Genomic DNA, 18,868 nt, shown 5'->3' with positions numbered 1-18,868 from the left:
CAGAGATAGCAACAGGGAGCACGAGCAGAGAGGAGAGGGGGAGGCAGACTCCCCACTGAGCAGAGAGCCCCACGCAGGGCTCGATCCCAGCACCCTGGGATCATGACCTGAGCCGAAGGCAGGTGATTAACCCAGTGAGCCCCCCAGGGCCCCCAAGAATGTATTCTTAAAGCATAGAAGCGGAGATGGTAGGGAGCGGCAAGCACTGCTGGGCTGGCGTTTGCTAAGATGCTATGATAGTTCTGTTCTTCTCCAGAACCAGGGGAACTCCAGGACCCCTGGTGAAGCAATTCAAAATACCAAGCTGTTTTATGGCCTAAATGAGTCTCGTAGCACAAGCTGTATGAGGGCATTTTGGGTTTCTGGCGACAACGCAGATTTCTCTATAATACCAGACTTTCTAAAATGCCCGTTCCTCATGTATATGTCCAGAAATCCTGTTGGCATGTGGTACAGCGGAAATGTGAACCAGGATAAGCCGGGGGGGGGGGGTCACTTCAGAAGCCCCTGGGTCCCCCTCTTGCTTGGAAGGGTCATTAAGGATGATTACCCCAAACAGACTTTCAGAAACTCCACAGCCCCTGGCCTTTAGGAGCTTCCAGACAAGCACAGTTAACAAGGGCAGATGACCGAGGGGCGGTAGCATCTGTATGAGCATCTGTAGTGAACATCAAGCAGCTTTAGACTCACCAAAGAGTCCAGAAAAGAGAGGCCTAGTTCTGTCATTCACAGAGCCCAGGTAGTCTGTTGCTTCTGGGGGCAAGATCGCCTGCTCTGTCATTGACAGTGGTCACAATGTTTATGCCACAAAGGAGGTGGCAGGTTTTCAAAGGAGGCATACCAGGAAAATTTTATAGAACTAAATTCCAAATTAAACTATTGCATGGAAATCTGACATTCTTCCTTTAAAAGTAAAACTGTTCAGATGCAGTACTCATTCCTTCCCTGACTTTACATCCCAGGCCCAGCGCTGGCTAATTTCCTGAACGCTGGTAACATTTTAGGCACAAAATATGAACACAGAGAGCTCTGATTTGTGCCCACTTCCTCTAATATAATTTCTTTATAAAGTTCAAGTGATTAAATAACCATCTATTTAATGCCCCCCAACATTTCAGTTCCTCTGAAGACATTAAGTAGAAATATGTATTTTAGAGCTCTTCCTTGAATATATTTAAGATGACTAAGAATTTCCTTTTCAAATAAAAGTAGTGGAGATTTTATAACCGGAGACTGGATATTTATTTAGTTTAAGAAAATAGTCGTGAGCCAGGGCATGAAATTAAAAAAAAAAATGAACATTAAGATTTTTGGTGTTTTTATGCACCTTTAAACCTAAATCTGGATTTAATGCCTGCTGGACTCTCATCTTTAGATTATTCTAAGATCATTCTTAAAAAGAAAGCTGTAAATGTATCCAAGCCCAGATGACTTTTTTAAATGACCAAATCTAAAGAGTTGTAGGCACTTTCTCTCAAAGCCAGCTACATCCACATCCATGTGGCAGTGAGCACTGGCCAAGAGTAGCTGATGGCAGCCTTTGGTAATCAGAGAGAACGGGTCTAGCTGCAGGGAGGTTTCCATTACGAAAGCTCATTCATTGGGAGGAAATCAGGTGGTTCTGCTCCCTCTTTGCTTCTCCTAATTGGCCAGCCAACTTTAGGCAAAGGCAGTTTGTTAGAGGGTAAGAAGTGAACAGTATGAAGCTTATTCCTGACCAGGTCAGGGACATATTTCAAAGAGATGTGATACCTGCAAGAAAGGAGAGTGGACTGATGTGCTGCTGGACTGGTTCTGTGAATGGATGGTGTCTCAGGTGGCTCCTAAGAGACTGGGGGAATCACTGCTTTCCTGTCCTAATGTAACATTTCTGAAAGGTGGTGACATTCCCGAAAGATGCCTTCCCATCAGACAGGCATTCCCTTCTACAAACCCTGGTTAAAATTAATAATAATAATAATAATAATAATAATAATAATAATAATTAAAATGAACCTACAGGGAGAATTGAAGTCTCTGTATCTTTAAACGAAATCTCTAAGCCTATGAACAAGAACTAGATTATTTGAGGTGGTTGCCTGGAAAGATACAGAAGCAGCTTTTACAGAGTTTTAGTGTCTTAGCTTACTTGCTGTGCTAAGTACCTTCGATGTTGTCTTACTTTGTCTACGGTCTGTGGCATTGGTCTTGTGCTTTGGTCAATTTGCAGTTTGAAAACATGGGCTTATCCAGCTCTCTGGTCAGCTCTTGTTGGTTGCGGTTGACAATGGTGATGTTTTTGCGAGTGTGTGCCTGCAAGACTGGGCCCGGGGGGGTGGGGGGGGGGGGGCTGGGGGAAGGGAGGAGAGAGATTGAGATTGCAGTTTGACCTGATAATTGCTAGTACAACTTTTATTGTGCCGTCAAGTAGTAAACTTGACCGTATTCAGTAGAAACAGCCCTTAGAGTTATTGCTGGAAGTGTTCCCAACAGGAGAGGACAGCAGGCACATCCACTGAATGGGGAGATCAAGAGTTTGGACCGAACACCAGTATGTTAGTTTAAGGTCGGCCTCCCACTAAAGCATATTTCTGGGCGAGTCTTGGATTACTGCAGGGCCCTGATTTTCTCAGCTCTAAAATGATAAAGTGGAACTAGACAATCTCAGAACTTTCTGGCTATGGGGCTCTATGACTAATTGTTGAGATCCATAATAGCAACCTTATAGTCTGTGCTTATTTAGCCACAGTGGGTGGTTCTCATGGAGAGGAGAACATCTGAACAAACCACGGCTCGTTTCAGGAGCAGAGGCCGAAGCCTGCAGAGCTTACAGGGCTGCAGAATGAGAGTTTCCAAGCCATCTGAGTACGAGGATAATAACTAAACATGACTTCCCAGAGTAAACTTCTACTGTAACCTCTTAACTCTTTTCTTCTAATTATAAGAGTAATAAGTACCCGTTGTGGAAATTGAGGAAATGTATATTAGAAAGAAGAAAATCACGATTCACCCTGATTCCACGAAATAGGAATAACCATCATAGCATCTAGCAAATTTCCTTTCCAGTCTTTCTCCTGTGCGTATTTTGAATGGCTAGGTACACTTACCTAGATGGCTGGTAAAATTTACTGTGCTATTTTCATTTAACATTATGGCAAAAGTATTTTCCCATGTCATTAAGAAATGCCTCCTCATAAGCAGCAGCATCATTATCATTTGCTCGAAGTAATCTGTTCCAAGATAGAATATTAAGGGCTCACCATTATTGAGCGTGTACTCTACCAGATACTGTGCTAGGTGCTTAACATGCTTATTCATTCTTGTATTACCCCTATGAGACAGGGGTAATATCCCCTATTTTTTATCTAAGGAAGCTGAAGCTCAGAGAAATCCCGTTACTTGCCTGTGGTTACCATGTGGCACGGCTGAAATTTGAACCTAGGTCTTTCTTATCTGTCCTCTTAATCGCTGCACTATGTTTAACCTTTTTCTATTATCTCAAACATTCCCTTCTATTTCCCATGAATAATAATGTATCAAATATTTTGACGTAAGTGTTTCTGTGTTTTGCATTAAACCCTTAGGATAGAATTCTAGGGGCGGGGTGGGGGGGTTATTGGTTCAAAGAGCCTGAACTTTTCACATACACTCAGAATATATTTTCTTTGAATTTTTTTTTTCACAAAGGATACCCGTTTGATTATTTTCTTTTTTTTTTTCGTTTGATTATTTTCTATGACGATGCCTTGCTTTTTGTGTAACATGATTACCTCCCTTGATTGTTGAATCTGATTCTTCACTGTGCAATTTTAACTTGGTTTAAAAAAAAAAACTCACAAGGGATTCTTCTGCTTCCCTAGTTGTACTAGAAACAACGCATTTTTTTTAGAGGCTAATGGCAATTTTTTTTTTTTTTGACCTTTGTGTATTTAGTAACTTGACTAGCTCTCTGGGCAAATCAGGGAGATTTGCAACAGTTTTGGAAAATCAGGTATCTGTATCAGTAGGCTATGTTCAAGAAATCTTTATTTGGGAATGTGAGAAGAGAAATTCATATTTAGAATTCGGAGGGTTTTTTTGAGCATGGTTTGACATTAAAGTTTGGTATAATGGTGCTTAGTTCTTCAAAATTGGTAAGATTATGAAAGCGCTTAAATGTTTGCCTTTTTATGAGAAAACAATGGTCATCATGACAGTTCTTTTCTGACACTTGCCTGTTTTTAATCAATTCCATCTTTTCTTTGGTTAGGTCTACCTCTGTTGGTTCAAAGAACAATTGCAAGGACGATTGTGCTTCAGGAGATAGTAGGAAAAGGTAGATTTGGTGAGGTCTGGCATGGAAGATGGTGTGGGGAAGATGTGGCTGTAAAGATATTCTCCTCCAGAGATGAAAGATCTTGGTTTCGTGAGGCAGAGATTTACCAGACGGTTATGCTGAGACACGAAAACATACTTGGCTTCATTGCTGCTGACAACAAAGGTATTTTCAATGTAATTGGGTTCAGCAAGTAAATATGTTATGTCTATCATCAGGTCAAGATAAATAATTTCTTTGTTTTAATAAAATCTACATAAAAATCTAGTTTATTTATTGAGGGTAGAAAATGCTTTTCCTCTTCCTCACAGATAAATGTACAGAGCCATACAATAAAGGCAGGGCAAACAAGTAATATGAAACCATAGTGACGCCATAGCCAGGTTGATATTTAAAATATTGGGTGACTGGTGTGTCACAGGAATCAACCAATCAGAAGAGCACCTTCGGCTGGCACAGAGTCCTGGGGAAACCCTGCCATGCTAACTTTTATGCCTTATTTGCCCAGAGATCTGAAAGCATCTTGTCAGGGGGTGTGGTGGGAGGTGGAGGAGGTTGCTTTGTGTATCTAGGGCAAAGAAAGGCATTGGAATTTTGAATACCAACTGTTAGCCAGTGAGGACAGAAATATTTCAATATTTTAATAACTGGTACAGACATACCAGCAAGTGCTAGCTGAATATTCACCTTTGCTAGGACTGTAGTTATCATCTATATAAATAGGCTTCGACTCCAGGACTCACATTTTCCATGAACACAGAATGGCAGCAAGCAAATTAATTTTAGTGAAATTTTCTATTAATGTACTTTGAATATGAATTATATCTTGAGGTTTAACATCAACAACCCCAAACAGTGTGACTTTTTGAGTTTTGTGGCACAAGACAGAGCAGCAATGTTCTGGTATTTAAATCAGTATTCATAAAATATGGCATAAATCCCTGAGTCATCGGGGACTAGATATAGTTTGTGGGTTACCTATGCTTTCTTTCTTCTTTTTGCATAGCTTTTACTCATTTAACTGTGCATCAGTTCCCATAACAGAGGGAAATAGGGCACAAGGATGAGCAAAACTTGACCCAATCAATTTTTTTATTCAAATCAGTAATACTTCATGAAAAATTTTGGTGAGGCAGAGATTGCAACCTTTATCTAAAACATAGATTATCTGTGGATATCAGGGATCCATCATTGCCTATAAAAATTAAAATCTATGATTATTTTTGTCTAGTATAAGCTTGATTCTTATTAAGTAGATGACAAAAGAGGGGCTTAGAACTATTGTACATTTTGGCCATAATTATGTTTGCTGATGGCATGTGTTGTCTGATTTGCCAGGTATAAACTGAGTAGAACCAAGATGAGCTTTGAACAAAACGGGTTCTTTCCAAATTCATAACTTCATATATATATATATATATATATATATATATACTTTGAAAATATATCCAGACTATCAAAAATGAGATATTTCTTAGTAAGCTTTGAACTTTTTCTTTTCCTTGCTAAAATTGAGCTGAACTGCACCTACTGATTAGATTAATTAGCATTCTTGTCAAAGCAGTAATGACTTTAGTTATATGGATTATTTTGATGTGGCTAATTTAATCATGATGTTTATTTGATTATAAAACAATAGGCCCAAGAAAGATCATCCTTGATTGTCTCTTCTTCAGTTTAACAGGTCTGCCTCTGTCACTGGCTTACTTACCAGTGGCTTTGTGGGTGATTTCAAATGACCGCTAACATCCTGTTACATTCTCATTTCTAAATCTTTTGTGGTATTTTTATAGTTCCACTTGTTAGTCAACTGTCTGACAAAGACGTTGATGTGAGAGGGCAAGACAGCCCTTGGTGCTGAGCAGGGAGAGAGAGAGGTATGAGTAAGAATTAGTTTTATACGTGGTCAGTTTATGACTGAACTTTATTATGCTATGTTGATTTCTGTATTCCTAGGAAATTTTATCACTACCCAGATTTGGAAATTAAATATTTGAATTAAGAGTAGCTTTTGTACATAAAGCATTTAATAGAAAAGTCCTTAGCATATGTTCATTATACCTTCCCTTCTCTGAGCGTCAGAACTGGTCAGGACTGCCCAGGGCTGTTGTAGACACTATTCTGAAAGCTAAAGCTAACTCTAGGGATTCTAATACCTGGAGAAGTTTTAGGCTAATTTCTGTTCTGCTAAAAATATTTTATAAGCTGGGTTAGCTTTTGGTTAAACGAAGGAAATTATTTGAAAATGTCTAATAACTGTATTTGACTCTTTAACGCAAGCTTTTGGAGAAAATCGACTTCGTATTTTGAAAGGTGAACAAGGTGAACATTCTTAGACTTTTAGAGCTTTTATTACAGTAATAACACATTGTGTAAACTTGGTGCATTTCTGGCTCGTGCTGAAGCAATCTTTCTTAAAAGCTCACCATAATTTATAGCACAGCACTGAGCCTAAACGCAGCTGTCAGTAATTCCTCTTAGAATGTGGTACTATCAATACATAGAGGGAATAAGAAAGGAGTTGTCACTTGGTCAGAACCACTCTCACAGCTTCCTGTAGCTATGGTGGGTACATACAACAGGTCCCAGTACATCAATATCTTCAGGGATTCGTTGAGAAATTTTACTTTGCCATCTTGGACTGTCAGCATCATCACTAAAGGAATTAACTTTGCTTTGTTAACAACATAGATTTACTTTAAATGCTGACAGTTGCTAAAAGCTTTTGGTTTCTTCCTCATCATATACTTACAGCAATACAATGACTTTTTCCCATTTAGATAACGGAACTTGGACTCAACTTTGGCTTGTCTCCGAATATCACGAGCTGGGCTCTTTATATGACTATTTGAATAGAAACATAGTGACAGTGGCTGGCATGATCAAACTGGCACTTTCAATAGCTAGTGGTCTGGCCCACCTACATATGGAGATTGTTGGGACACAAGGTATGCGTTTTCTTTCTAAGTTTTTTCTGCTTGAGTATGAGGGTAGAAACATCAAGTTGTGTTTTAGTGTTTTGCTGTATTTCAGTTTATTACAATGATCAAATGTAACACTAAGAAACAGTGATCAAAGGAACACTAAGGTACTTTATAAAGCTGAGGGTACTATCATGGTATAGCCAACTCTCATCTACATACTCATCATTTTATATGTTAGCCATAATAATATTTTTATACTGGGTGGCTCCAACTTTGCCATTTAGTGTATATACCTGGGAGATCTTGCTTTGGTGGTAAATGCTCTATATTCAGAGAATATAAAAAATTTAAATATTTACCTTTGATAGATAAAATAGTTGGAGATGGTAATGTGATCTTGAAAAAATATTTACTTATCATGTTCTCAGAGGCCAAATAATAGCCACTGTCTTTTCTATTTATTGAGTTAATAGAGAATTTACTCTAGAAAGTCATTTATCCTGTCAGAGCAGTGGTTCTCAAATTTGGATTTATGATCCTTTTAAACTCTTAAAAATTATTGAGAACCCCAAAGGTTTTTATGTGTTTGGGTTCTATCTTTTAATATTTACTATATTAGAAGCTAAGATTGAAAAATTGAAAAATTATTTATTGATTTGCTTAATAATTAATCAATTAAATATTAAATAAGTTTCAAAAATTTGGATCTTTTTTTTTTATAATACAAAACCAACCTAGTGAAAGTGATGGTTTTGTTTTACACTTTTGCAAATATCTTTACTGTCTGACTTAATGTATGGATTTTCATGCATATTCTTCATTCAGTTGTTCCATCATATTGTTTTGTTGAAGTATGTGAAAAAAGGTAACATCACATAGACATGTGTTTGGAAAAGAGTCTCAAGACTCCCAAAGATCTGGGGGGTCACATCTGAGAACTGCTGGTCTAGGGTAGTAGAAGTTTGAAACTTGTTTTATAAGAGAATATTTGCTATGTTCTAATGTGGATGTAGCAATGCTAATTCTTTCCCTGTTCATGCAACAAAAATTTATTAGTGGCCACTAAGTGCCACCTAGTGTTCTAAGCATCAGAGACATGCTGATGAGTAAGACAGAGGCACTGCCCTTAGGCAGCTTAAAGTCTAGTTGAGAGAGACAGATAATTAAACACACATGTAAAGGGGCACCTGGGTGGCTCAGTGGTTGAGCGTCTGCCTTCGGCTCAGGGCGTGATCCAGGGGTCCCGGGGATTGAGTCCTGCATCAGGCTCCCCTTGAGGAGCCTGTTTCTCCCTCTGCCTATGTCTCTGCCAGTCTCTCTGTTTCTTATGAAAGAATAAATAAAATCTTTTAGAAAAAAACCACATGTGAATGAACGATATAATTTAGATAGTAATAAGGGTTATGAAGAGGGCAAAATGGAGTACTCTGTGGAGAATGACTGGGAATCGGGATGTATGGACAGGGAAGACCTGTCTTAGGAGGTGACATTTGAGCCAGGTCTTCAAAATGATTCCTTTTGGAGAGAGTCAGTCTTCAGTAACAAAAAGGAAAAATGAGTATTCTTTCTTATGTTTCATAGGTAAACCTGCTATTGCTCATCGAGATATAAAATCAAAGAATATCTTAGTGAAAAAATGTGAAACTTGTGCCATAGCAGACTTAGGGTTGGCTGTGAAGCATGATTCACTACTGAACACGATAGATATACCTCAGAATCCTAAAGTGGGAACCAAAAGGTAAGATAACTTTCATAGCACACTCAGATGTATGACTGCCCTGTAAGCATGAAATCCTGGGATGAGTATGTGGGGTTTTTTGGGGAGTGGGGTCGGAGTGGGGGTCTAAATGGAAAATCATTAGGCCCAGGAAAGCGGAGAGTCTTTTCTGGGTCATTGAGAAGTCAGTGACACAATGCTTATGAAGCAAGGATGGTTGGCATCTCAGTCATATAGACAGTAGCCATTTGAGTGGCGAATCCAGTAGAGAGGGAGGGAGGGTGGAAGAGATGATGATACATTATTTTGAGTGCACCACTTTCTGAGAATACATTTTCCTATGGGTAGGAAGGAAAATAAATGTCATCAGTATATAGCTCTCCAAAGCCATTACACTCATAAATGAACTGAAGCTCGGGGCTAGATCTGTTTGTTCACTGTTCTAAACAATAGATGCAGGGTCGATATATGGAGATAGATAAGTGAGGGACTCTAAATAAATGCGTACATGTACTACTGTACTCCCCTAATATTTAAGAATATGTAACATTTTTTTTTGTATTTACTGTAATTGCACAAGTCTCCCAAATTGATGTATATTAGGATAATAGGAGCTTGGACATAAGTCCCACATTCAAGGAAAGAGTCTCTGAAAGTTCAGAACAAGTACAAGAGAAGCAGAACGTACTACATTTGTATTACGACAGGCCCATTAGTAATGGGATTTCTGCTGTTTTCTTGTTCAGGACAGCCTGTGGCCATATGGCCAGCATACTTCCATTTCCTTTTATTTGAATATCAGGCTCATGCTACTTTGACATAATTCGTGGGTTCTTGACCTTGAAATCAGAAAACAACCAAAATATTTTCCCGGAGTTGTTAAAGACTCTTGGGACTACGGACTTTCTGGTACAGTTGGCCTCCAAACCATATTTGAGATTCCAGGCCCGTCCCTCGGATCCCTTCACTTGGTTCCCTAGGAGAATTTAATGAGGCTCCAGGAACACTTCAGGGAAGTTTATTCAAACCCAGTGGCCCTGTGGGACTTCTTTTCTCTGAAAAGTAAGCTTCAACTTGCTCATCTGACAGCCTCCACATTAGAGACCCCCAGGGAAGTCTTGGATGCTGGATTCCTTCAGAGGATCTAAAACTTTTAAGAGTTTTTTTTTTTTGGGGGGGAGGGTAGTAATTGCATCCTCATCTTAATATTCTGGGAAATCGTCAAAATCCCCCTAGGACAGCTAGACTCCATCAGCTCCAATGGGCTGTACTTTCTTTGATTTCATCTTATTCAACTAAGGCTGTGCTTTTCTTGTAGCCAATATATAATGTGTATGTATTTCTTGAAGCCATAAAATTGTTCATTCAGAGAAGGTATTTATGGAATGCTGCTGAGCACTCTGTTAGAGTCCTGGGCCTACCACGATGAATAAGAGGTGCTCTTTGCCCTCAAGGAGCTTTCCATGGCAACGTCTGTTAGTGGAAGTTGAGTTCCATCTCTCTTATTGAGTGCTTTGCTTACTGAATTTCCCTCTAGCTTGTCCTTGCAAGTATTTGGCTCCTGGCACATGTGCTTTGACACACTGAGTAGGATGACCTCTAGTTTTATTTAAAACGTTTTTAAAATTATAGTTCAGTCAAAATAAAATAAAATAAAATTATAGGTCAGTCAATAACTGTATTATTTAAATTTAATTTATTACAGTGGCTTAGATCTACTTTCAAAATTGATGTAAGCTATTGATTTATATTTTGTGTGAGGATTTATTAAGGTTGTATTTTACCGGATTGCTATAAAGTCATACAGAGGATCTGAGATGTGCGTGTTTTTGAAGGTATATGGCTCCTGAAATGCTTGACGATACAATGAATGTGAATATCTTTGAGTCCTTCAAACGAGCTGACATCTATTCTGTTGGTCTGGTTTACTGGGAAATAGCCCGAAGGTGTTCAGTTGGAGGTAAGGTGTTGGAAGTATTCTTCGCATCTGTCTTTCCTTGATGCTCTGAATATAAGATATGATTTCTATGTATTTGTTAAGCACTATATTGAATCATTTTTTAACATTTAAGAGAATACCTTTTGCTGGTCTTTCCAGTGGCAAAAGTGGAGCATCCTACATAAAATGATGATTTTTGTATTATGATTACAGCTCAAGTAGGGGTGACAAGTCTCTTGATAATTCTGATTTTCTTAATGATATTTTGCAAAGCACTTGAAAATTTTCTTGAGGTTGTATGAAGTTAGCTGGATCCCTACTTTCTAACAGAAATTGGACCCAAACGTGTTAAATGACTTACCAAAAGCCACGGGACTTGAGGTCTTCTAGTTTTCAGGCTTTTCCTGTTGCTGTTGTACTTGTTTTTCCCCTGTGATAATGAATATGGAGGGGAGAGCGTGGAGGGCAGAGGTGGGCAGAGACTAACTTCCTGACTCTACCTCTCCTAGCAGTTTAGAGATTAATAATGAGAGGAAGAGTTTGAAAGGATGAACCTTCCAAATGCAGCCTGACGACGTTGTGGCATCCGTGGAGAAGAGTTAACTACTGGTTGAGAACGGATTAGAGTTTTCACTTTCCAGTGAGATAGATTTAAAACTGAGCCACAGTTTAGCAAATTCCTCAATGTCTGACTTGAGGCAGGTTGCTTGGTCTCACTTTCCTCATCCGTAAAATGAATAACAAAACTGGCCCCTTGGCCTTTGAGGATTTCATGGATTAATTTGGTTAATTAATTAGTACAGAGCGTGCCCATAGAAAACATTATAAAAGAGCTGTCATTATCAAATCAGTGTCACTTTTTATATTTTGTATTGCTGTCATTTTGCCTTACACCAATTTCATTTTTTAAAAAATGAGTAAAAACAAATGTTTTCAACTTACAAGGGTAAAATTCTTTTGAATGAGAGAATATGCTTTTCCCCTTTTATTCACAGATAAGATAGTAAACCATTCAGGAAGGTGAAGCTATTTGTAGAAGCAGTAGAATTATAATGGAATTCTTAAGCCTGGGATTGAGTTCCAGATCTGCCATTTAGAAGCTCTTTGACCTTGAGCAAATTGATGACTCTGTGCCTCAGTTTCCTCATTCTGTAAAGTAGGGATAATATGGTTCTTCTTAAAACATGTGAAGGGCTTAGGACAGTGTGTGGTAAATAGCAAGATTCAAACATGCTTGTAATAATTTTTAAAGTTTTCATATTAATATTTTTCTGGATCTGCTTTTAGGTCATTGTCCTTAAATTTTCTTCAACTGTTGAAATAGTATATTAGTTAACATAATATTAGGGCATATTTTCAATATTTAAATTGAAAGGACTGTTAATCCAAACAATTTTTTGAGGAAATTCTCAAGTTCAGGTAATATTCTGATAATTAAGGTCAGGTGTTTGTATTTGAGACTCTTTTTTTTTTTTTCTCATTAAACTTTTGTTTTAATGGGTCTCAAAATTCTGTGACAGATTTTTTGGATTTTATGAACCTTCATGTTGAACTCTCCATCTTTAGTACCTTTGCTGCTGCTGTGGCACATTCTCAGGTCCAGTACTTCCAAAATCCAAATGTAAGAAATTCAACTTTTAAAAGACTATCAATTTTCAAAAGGAGAAAGCTATTCTCTTTTGAAAAGGTTATTTAATTCAGAAACAGACTCTATTCTCAAGTGAGGCCATGCTATAAATTTTGCAATTAGGCATAACTTTTGAATTGTATGATGGTATTTTATATGAATCAGAAATTACATAATTTTTATAATATAAAATTATCTTTTATGTAATTTAAATTATGTAAATGTCATTTATATAAAATTATATATAATGTAATTGTATGAAATTATGTATTTTATAAAATAGATACAATTTGTTTTATGTAAAATTTTTGTAATTATCAAAATTATGTAAGTTTTCATAGTACACATTTTATAAACTTATGCAATAATTATTCAGCCAAGTGCTTTATCCTTATATCCTCAGTTTTATAGTGATGCAAAGTTTTCATAAACCTGACTTTCCAGTTTCCCAGGGTGACACTTGTGCTTTTAAGGACTTAATTGGTATTCTTTTGAAATAAGCATCTTTGTTTATTATTCACTCTGGGAAATTTATTATGCAAATTTCTTCTAGGAATTGTTGAGGAGTACCAGTTGCCTTATTATGACATGGTGCCTTCAGATCCCTCAATAGAAGAAATGAGGAAAGTTGTTTGTGACCAGAAATTTCGACCAAGTATCCCAAACCAGTGGCAAAGCTGTGAAGTAAGACTATGTTCCTTTTTGTTGGGCAGAGGGGGAGAGGCAGAGGGACACAGAATCTCAGGCAGGCTCCATGCCCAGCGTGGAGCCTGATGGGAGGCTCCATCCCCCAACCCTGAGTTCATGGCCTGAGCCAAAATCAAGAGTTGGACGCTTAGCCAACTGAGCCACTCAGGAGTCCCAGGCTGTGTTCTTATATGTTTTATCTGTTATAATTTTGGGGTATCAGGGAAGATTTTCAAAGCCCATACAGTTCTCTCTTAATCTAGGCATCCAGTTCCTTTCACATATGTAAGTGTATGTCCTCGGATCAGTCTTCAGAAAGATTTTATTCCCTTTAGTCATGTGTATACAGAATGCTCAGTTAAGTGGTAGTAACAAGCTCTGGTATCCCAGTGAGTTTACCCAACAAGCCTTTATTTCTTGCTGCGTAACGTCCCCTACCCGTCAGGCAGCTGTGCTCCTTGTGGTGATTCAGTAACCCAGGTAACTTTGATCTTGGGGTGCTGCTGTCTCAACACATAGTTCCCAAGCGTCTAGGTCAGGAAAAGAGAAGAGCTGGAGGGGCACACGTGCCTCTGTGCTTTGGCTTCAGGTGACCCGCATCACTTGCATTCACGATTCCTAGACCAGAGTCAGTTGCACAGCCCCCCTATCCCCGCCAGGAGCACAGACACATTTGGTTGTTTTGGATGATTACAGGTTCAATCATCTTTATAGCCAGTAAATTATTTCTAACCCCTCACTGGCCCAAGTTTGAGCTTATCAGCTTATTTATCAGAAAAGCTTCCTCATGGCAGAGTCCACTGCTACCTCCTCATCCCCAACGATGCATCCAGTGAGCATCATGTCGTAGGCCGTAGGCATATGACGTGGCTGTGGCAGGGCCTGTTCTCCCTGACAGGCAGGTGGAGACTTCCTGTTCCCTCAGGGAAAAGGCAGGGAAGATGAGGGAAAGACTACAAACCATCTAACTAGTTCCACAACTATTTTGAGGCTTTAATCTCCCCCAGCCCCATTACTGTTAGATTTTGCTGTATTATAATACTTGAGGTCCTTTGATTTTTTAAAGATTTTATTTATTTATTCATGAGAGGCACAGAGAGAGAGACACAGAGAGGCAGAGACACAGGCAGAGGGAGAAGCAGGCTCCTCGCAGGGAGCCCGACGTGGGACTCGATCCTGGGTCTCCAGGATCACACTAAACTGCTGAGCCACCCAGGCTGCCCTTGAGGTCTTTTTAAAGTGTCGCTTGTTAGTTTGGCTTTGTCATAAGGGTTATTTATATAGTAGTTTTTTTTCCTCATTTCCCCCTCCTTCATGTTTCACTCTTTCTCTACTTAGGAAAGGATTTATGTCTTGACGTTTCCTATTTTATATAGATTTCTTACCTACCTACTTATTTTAGAAGCAGGATTTGAGACATTTACAACCAAACTGAAATTGAACTAAATTATTTCTAATGTTAACAATTTCATGTATAATACGAAATTCAAAGCATAATAATAAAATGAAAATCAGTGAATTCACTACCAAGTGCAAAAAATAGAACCAAGATTCCTTACCCCTCTGAGAGATTACTATGGTGATTGTTTATTATTGCCTTGCTTTTCCTTATGAGAGAAAAAAGTGTATATGTGTATATATACTCACACTAAAAATACATTGTTTACTTTTGTGTAATTGTGAAACATATTATTGAAACTTGCTGTAGTTATTCTTCTTAATCTCTTTTCTCTTTCCTTTACACGTGTAGCTATGATCTATTCAGTTTCATATTGGTGCAGTAGTCCATTATATGGCTAGAGCACAATTTTTTCTTCTATTGTTGATTTATGTACGATTTTAATATTTTTAAACAACGCTGCTATACATATGCATGTGTGTGGAGAAAAATGTCTTAGAGTATAAAACTGTAGATTTTGGGGGAGGTGTCTACATAGACAATCATATCTCCAAAAAATGTGAGTTCTGGGACCAATCCTCGAGCCTTTTCTTTGTTACTTTAGTTTCTAGGCCTTCAGTATAATGTTGCTCGAAGGTTAATAGTGGATATCTGTGTTTTACTTCTTAAAATTGTGTACATTTCTCATGAAATCTGATATTTGCTGCAGGCTTTGTTTGTCAAAACTTTAATCAGGTTAAATAAAAGCTGACTTTGTTTTGATAAAAGCTTTCCTCTTATCTATGAGGGGATGATATGGTCTTTCTACTTTCATCTCTTAATGTGATAAATTGCATTTACAGATTTTCCCACTGTTAAACCAATCACATTTCTAGAATAGACCTAACATAGTCATTTTTTAATGTGATCAATTTTGTACATTGTGGATATGAGCAATTTTTGACCATTTCTGTCTAGTATTTTTGTTCTATTTTGTTTTGTATTAATCCCATGTATTAGATACTGTTGTAATTTTATACTGTTATTATTTATTTAGACTTAAGAACATGTTTATCATTTTCTTTGTTCAACATTCCTTTTTGCCTCTCAGAGCTTCCTTTGAAGATCATTTTTCTGATTTCCTGATGAACATTCTTTAAACGTATTATATTTACATTTTTTTTTTTTAGGAGGACCTAGGAATTGTAAGTTCTTTCAGTGCTTAGGTGTCTGGAAATATCTTTATTTGGTTTTTTATCTTGAACAAATTTTGGTTCAGAACAAATTATCTTGAACAAATTTAGGTTCAGTTATTTTCTCTAAATACTTTGAAGGCGTTATTCCACTGTCCCTGGCTTTCATTATTGCTGTTGAGAAGTCAGTTGAGCTTTCTTTCTTTTTAGTTAATTTATCTTTTCTTCCAGACTACCTTAAGAACTTCTGTATGTCTGGTATTCTGCCATTTCTCTCTGATGTGTTTGGTGTCTCTTCATTAATCTTGCTTGGAATTTTTGGACTTTTTTTTTTTATTAAATTCCTAAAAATTTTATTTTAAGTAGCCTAATGTGGGCCTTGAACTCATGACCCCAAGATTAAGAGTTGCATGCCCTACCAACTGAGTTAACCAGGCACCCCTGGACTTCCTAATTCTGAGGATTTGTGACATTCCTCAGTTCTGGGGAATTCTGACCCATGATCTCCAAATAGTTCCTCCTTTCATTGTCTCTTTTGACCATTTTTTAAAAAAGATTTTATTTATTTATTCATGAGAGACACACACACACACAGAGGCAGAGACACAGGCAGAGGGAGAAGCAGGCTCCATGCAGGGATCCCAACGTGGGACTCAATCCCAAGTCTCCAGGATCACGCCCTGGGCTGAAGGCAGCGCTAAACCGCTGAGCCACCCGAGCTGCCCTCTTTTGACCATTTTTAGAGAATTCATTGGATGCATGTTAGACCTTTTATGTTTTTTTTTCTTTTTTTTTTGTCTCTTATTCTTCTCTATTTTCCATATTTGTGTCTTTGTATAGTATCTCTCATATTTATCTTCCAGTTCACTAATTTTGTCTTCAAATGTGTCTTATCTGCCATTTATCTCATCCATTTAGTTTTTTATTTTAATATTTTTCATGTCAAGAAAGTTTTCCTTCAGTCAGAAAAAGATGGGAATTTATTGTTTTTGTTTGTTTTTTATTTAAGTGTAGTTGAGACACATTAGTTTTAGGTATACAACACTGACAACTCAATACATTATACTGTGCTCACCACAGTGTAGCTACCATCTGTCAGCATATGATGTTATTATGATACCATTAACCGTATTCCCTATGCTGTACCTTTCATCCCCGTGACTTACTCATTCCATAACTGAAAGCCTGTACCTTCCACTACCCTTCATCCATTTTGCCCATACTTCCTATTCCCTCTCCACTGACAACCGTCAGTTTGTTCTCTGTATATATATATGGTCAGTTTCTGCTTTTTTTAAATTTATTCATTTGTCTTGTTTTTTAGGTTCCACATATAAGTAAAATCATGTTATATTTGTCTCTCTGATTTATTTTACTTAGCATAATACCTTCTAGGTCCATCCATGTTGTTGCAAATGGCAAGATCTCATTCCCTTTTCATGGCCAAATAATATTCTACTGTGTATCTATAGCCACATCTTCTTTATCTACTCATCTACTGATGGACATTTAGGTTGCTTCCATATCATGGCTATTGTAAATAATGCAGCAATAAACATAGGAGTGCATATATCTTTTTGAATTAGTGGGGTTTTTTTGAAGGGGGCAAATACTTAGTAGTAGAATTACTGGATCATATGCTATTTCTATTTTCAAGTTTTTAAGGACCTTCCCCACTGTTCTTCACAGGGGCTGCACCAGTTTCCATTCCACCAACAGTGCACAAAGGTTTCTTTTTCTCCACATCCTCACCAACACTTGATATTTATTTCTTTTTTGATTCTAGTCATTCCAACAGGTAGGAGGTGCTATGTTATTGTGGTTTTGTTTTGCATTTACCTGATGAGTAGAGATGTTGAGCATCTTTTCATGTCTGTAGGCCATTTGTATGTCTTCTATGGAAAAAAATATCTATTCAGGTCCTCTGTCTATTTTTTAATCATACTATTTGTTTTTTGTGTGTATTGAGTGGTACAAGTTCTTTATATATTTTGGATATTACTCCTTATCAGATATATATTTTGTGAATATCTTGTCTTATTCCATAGGTTGGCTTTTCATTTTGTTGATGGTTTTCTTCTCTGTGGAAAAGCTTTTAATTTTGTTTTAGTCCCAAAAGTTTATTTTTGCACTTTTTTCCCCTGAGGAGTTGTCAAGATGTTTTATTCATACTTTTTCTTAAAAAAAAAAAACTCTTTTTAACTTATCTTTTTAATTTCCTCTTTGCTTTTTAAATATTTATTTTTATGTATTTTATACACTTAATTCTAGCATCTAATGTTTTGATGGTTTGATTTTACTTTTCGTTGTTTCAATTGATTCCAGCTTATGATACTTTATTTTCCCTTGTGCTCATGAATTTTTGTCTTGAGCTTAGGATTACTGTAACATTTTAAGACCTGGGCTTGGTTTTTTCCTTCCCAAAAGTCAAGATTTAGATAATTTTCTTTACAAAACTCCTGGTAAGAATGATTCATCCTTATATTAAGGACTTTTTTGGAAACATCTTGACTTGACACCCTCTGTGTGCTTTGGGCTGTGTTTCCTATCTTTCACAAGTGGTTCATCAATTCTGAAATTCTAGGCTTTGAGATCAGCAAATGTCACCAGAGTGGCCACTTACTTCAGTGATTTCTTATAGCTCTCTGGATTCATGCATTCTTCTTGTTTTCCCCTCTGAGTATTTATCTTATTTATTTAGCAGTTCACTTGTACTTTTTTTTAATTCAGAATTTTTGATATTTACATTTAAATCATTATTTTGTTATGGCATAATTTAAATATATTAAAATGCATAAATCTTAGTATATGGCTTGATGAATTAAAAAAAAAAGAAGTATACACATACGTACTCACCATCCAGATCAATATAGAGGAATTTACAACTCATCCCATATCCCTTTTTGTCTTTCATGCCCCTTCTCAGATTTTAAAAGATAGCTACTCTACCATATTCTCAGAAAATTCCCAGATTGAATTTTCATTTAAAAGAGTCTGTATAAGGTTAATGTGTATGTTTCCACTTTTTTAAAAAAGAGGTTTGGTCCTGATCTAATACTGTTTTAGGTTTACTGTTTCTTCACCAGAGCTTAGCATCAATTCCTGGGCT

The 18,868-nt window shown here is 37.3% G+C and overlaps 1 protein-coding gene and 1 long non-coding RNA gene across 8 annotated transcripts in view; one reads left to right on the top strand and one right to left on the bottom strand.

Moving 5' to 3' along the window:
- ACVR1C (activin A receptor type 1C) overlaps positions 1 to 18,868 on the top strand; it is a 79,349-nt gene that overhangs the window by 53,269 nt on the left and 7,212 nt on the right. For all 4 annotated transcript variants that reach the window (XM_038584548.1, XM_038584545.1, XM_038584546.1 and 1 more), the window contains 5 exons: positions 4,229 to 4,459; positions 7,075 to 7,242; positions 8,800 to 8,956; positions 10,771 to 10,895; positions 13,055 to 13,185. In XM_038584548.1, coding sequence (XP_038440476.1) covers positions 4,229 to 4,459; positions 7,075 to 7,242; positions 8,800 to 8,956; positions 10,771 to 10,895; positions 13,055 to 13,185 — 812 coding nt within the window. The remainder of the gene's footprint in view (positions 1 to 4,228; positions 4,460 to 7,074; positions 7,243 to 8,799; positions 8,957 to 10,770; positions 10,896 to 13,054; positions 13,186 to 18,868) is intronic.
- LOC102152599 overlaps positions 3,998 to 18,868 on the bottom strand; it is a 60,586-nt gene continuing 45,715 nt past the window's right edge. For all 4 annotated transcript variants that reach the window (XR_005384556.1, XR_005384559.1, XR_005384557.1 and 1 more), the window contains 2 exons: positions 6,006 to 6,151; positions 3,998 to 4,444 (listed from right to left, as the gene is read on the bottom strand). This is a non-coding gene — a long non-coding RNA (uncharacterized LOC102152599). The remainder of the gene's footprint in view (positions 4,445 to 6,005; positions 6,152 to 18,868) is intronic.

The sequence above is a fragment of the Canis lupus genome, chromosome 36, assembly GCF_011100685.1.
Source record: "Canis lupus familiaris isolate Mischka breed German Shepherd chromosome 36, alternate assembly UU_Cfam_GSD_1.0, whole genome shotgun sequence".
NCBI classification, from domain to species: Eukaryota; Metazoa; Chordata; class Mammalia; order Carnivora; family Canidae; genus Canis; species Canis lupus.
The sequence above is the reverse complement of the archived record's forward strand: the minus strand, read 5'-3'. Positions and strand labels throughout refer to the sequence as shown.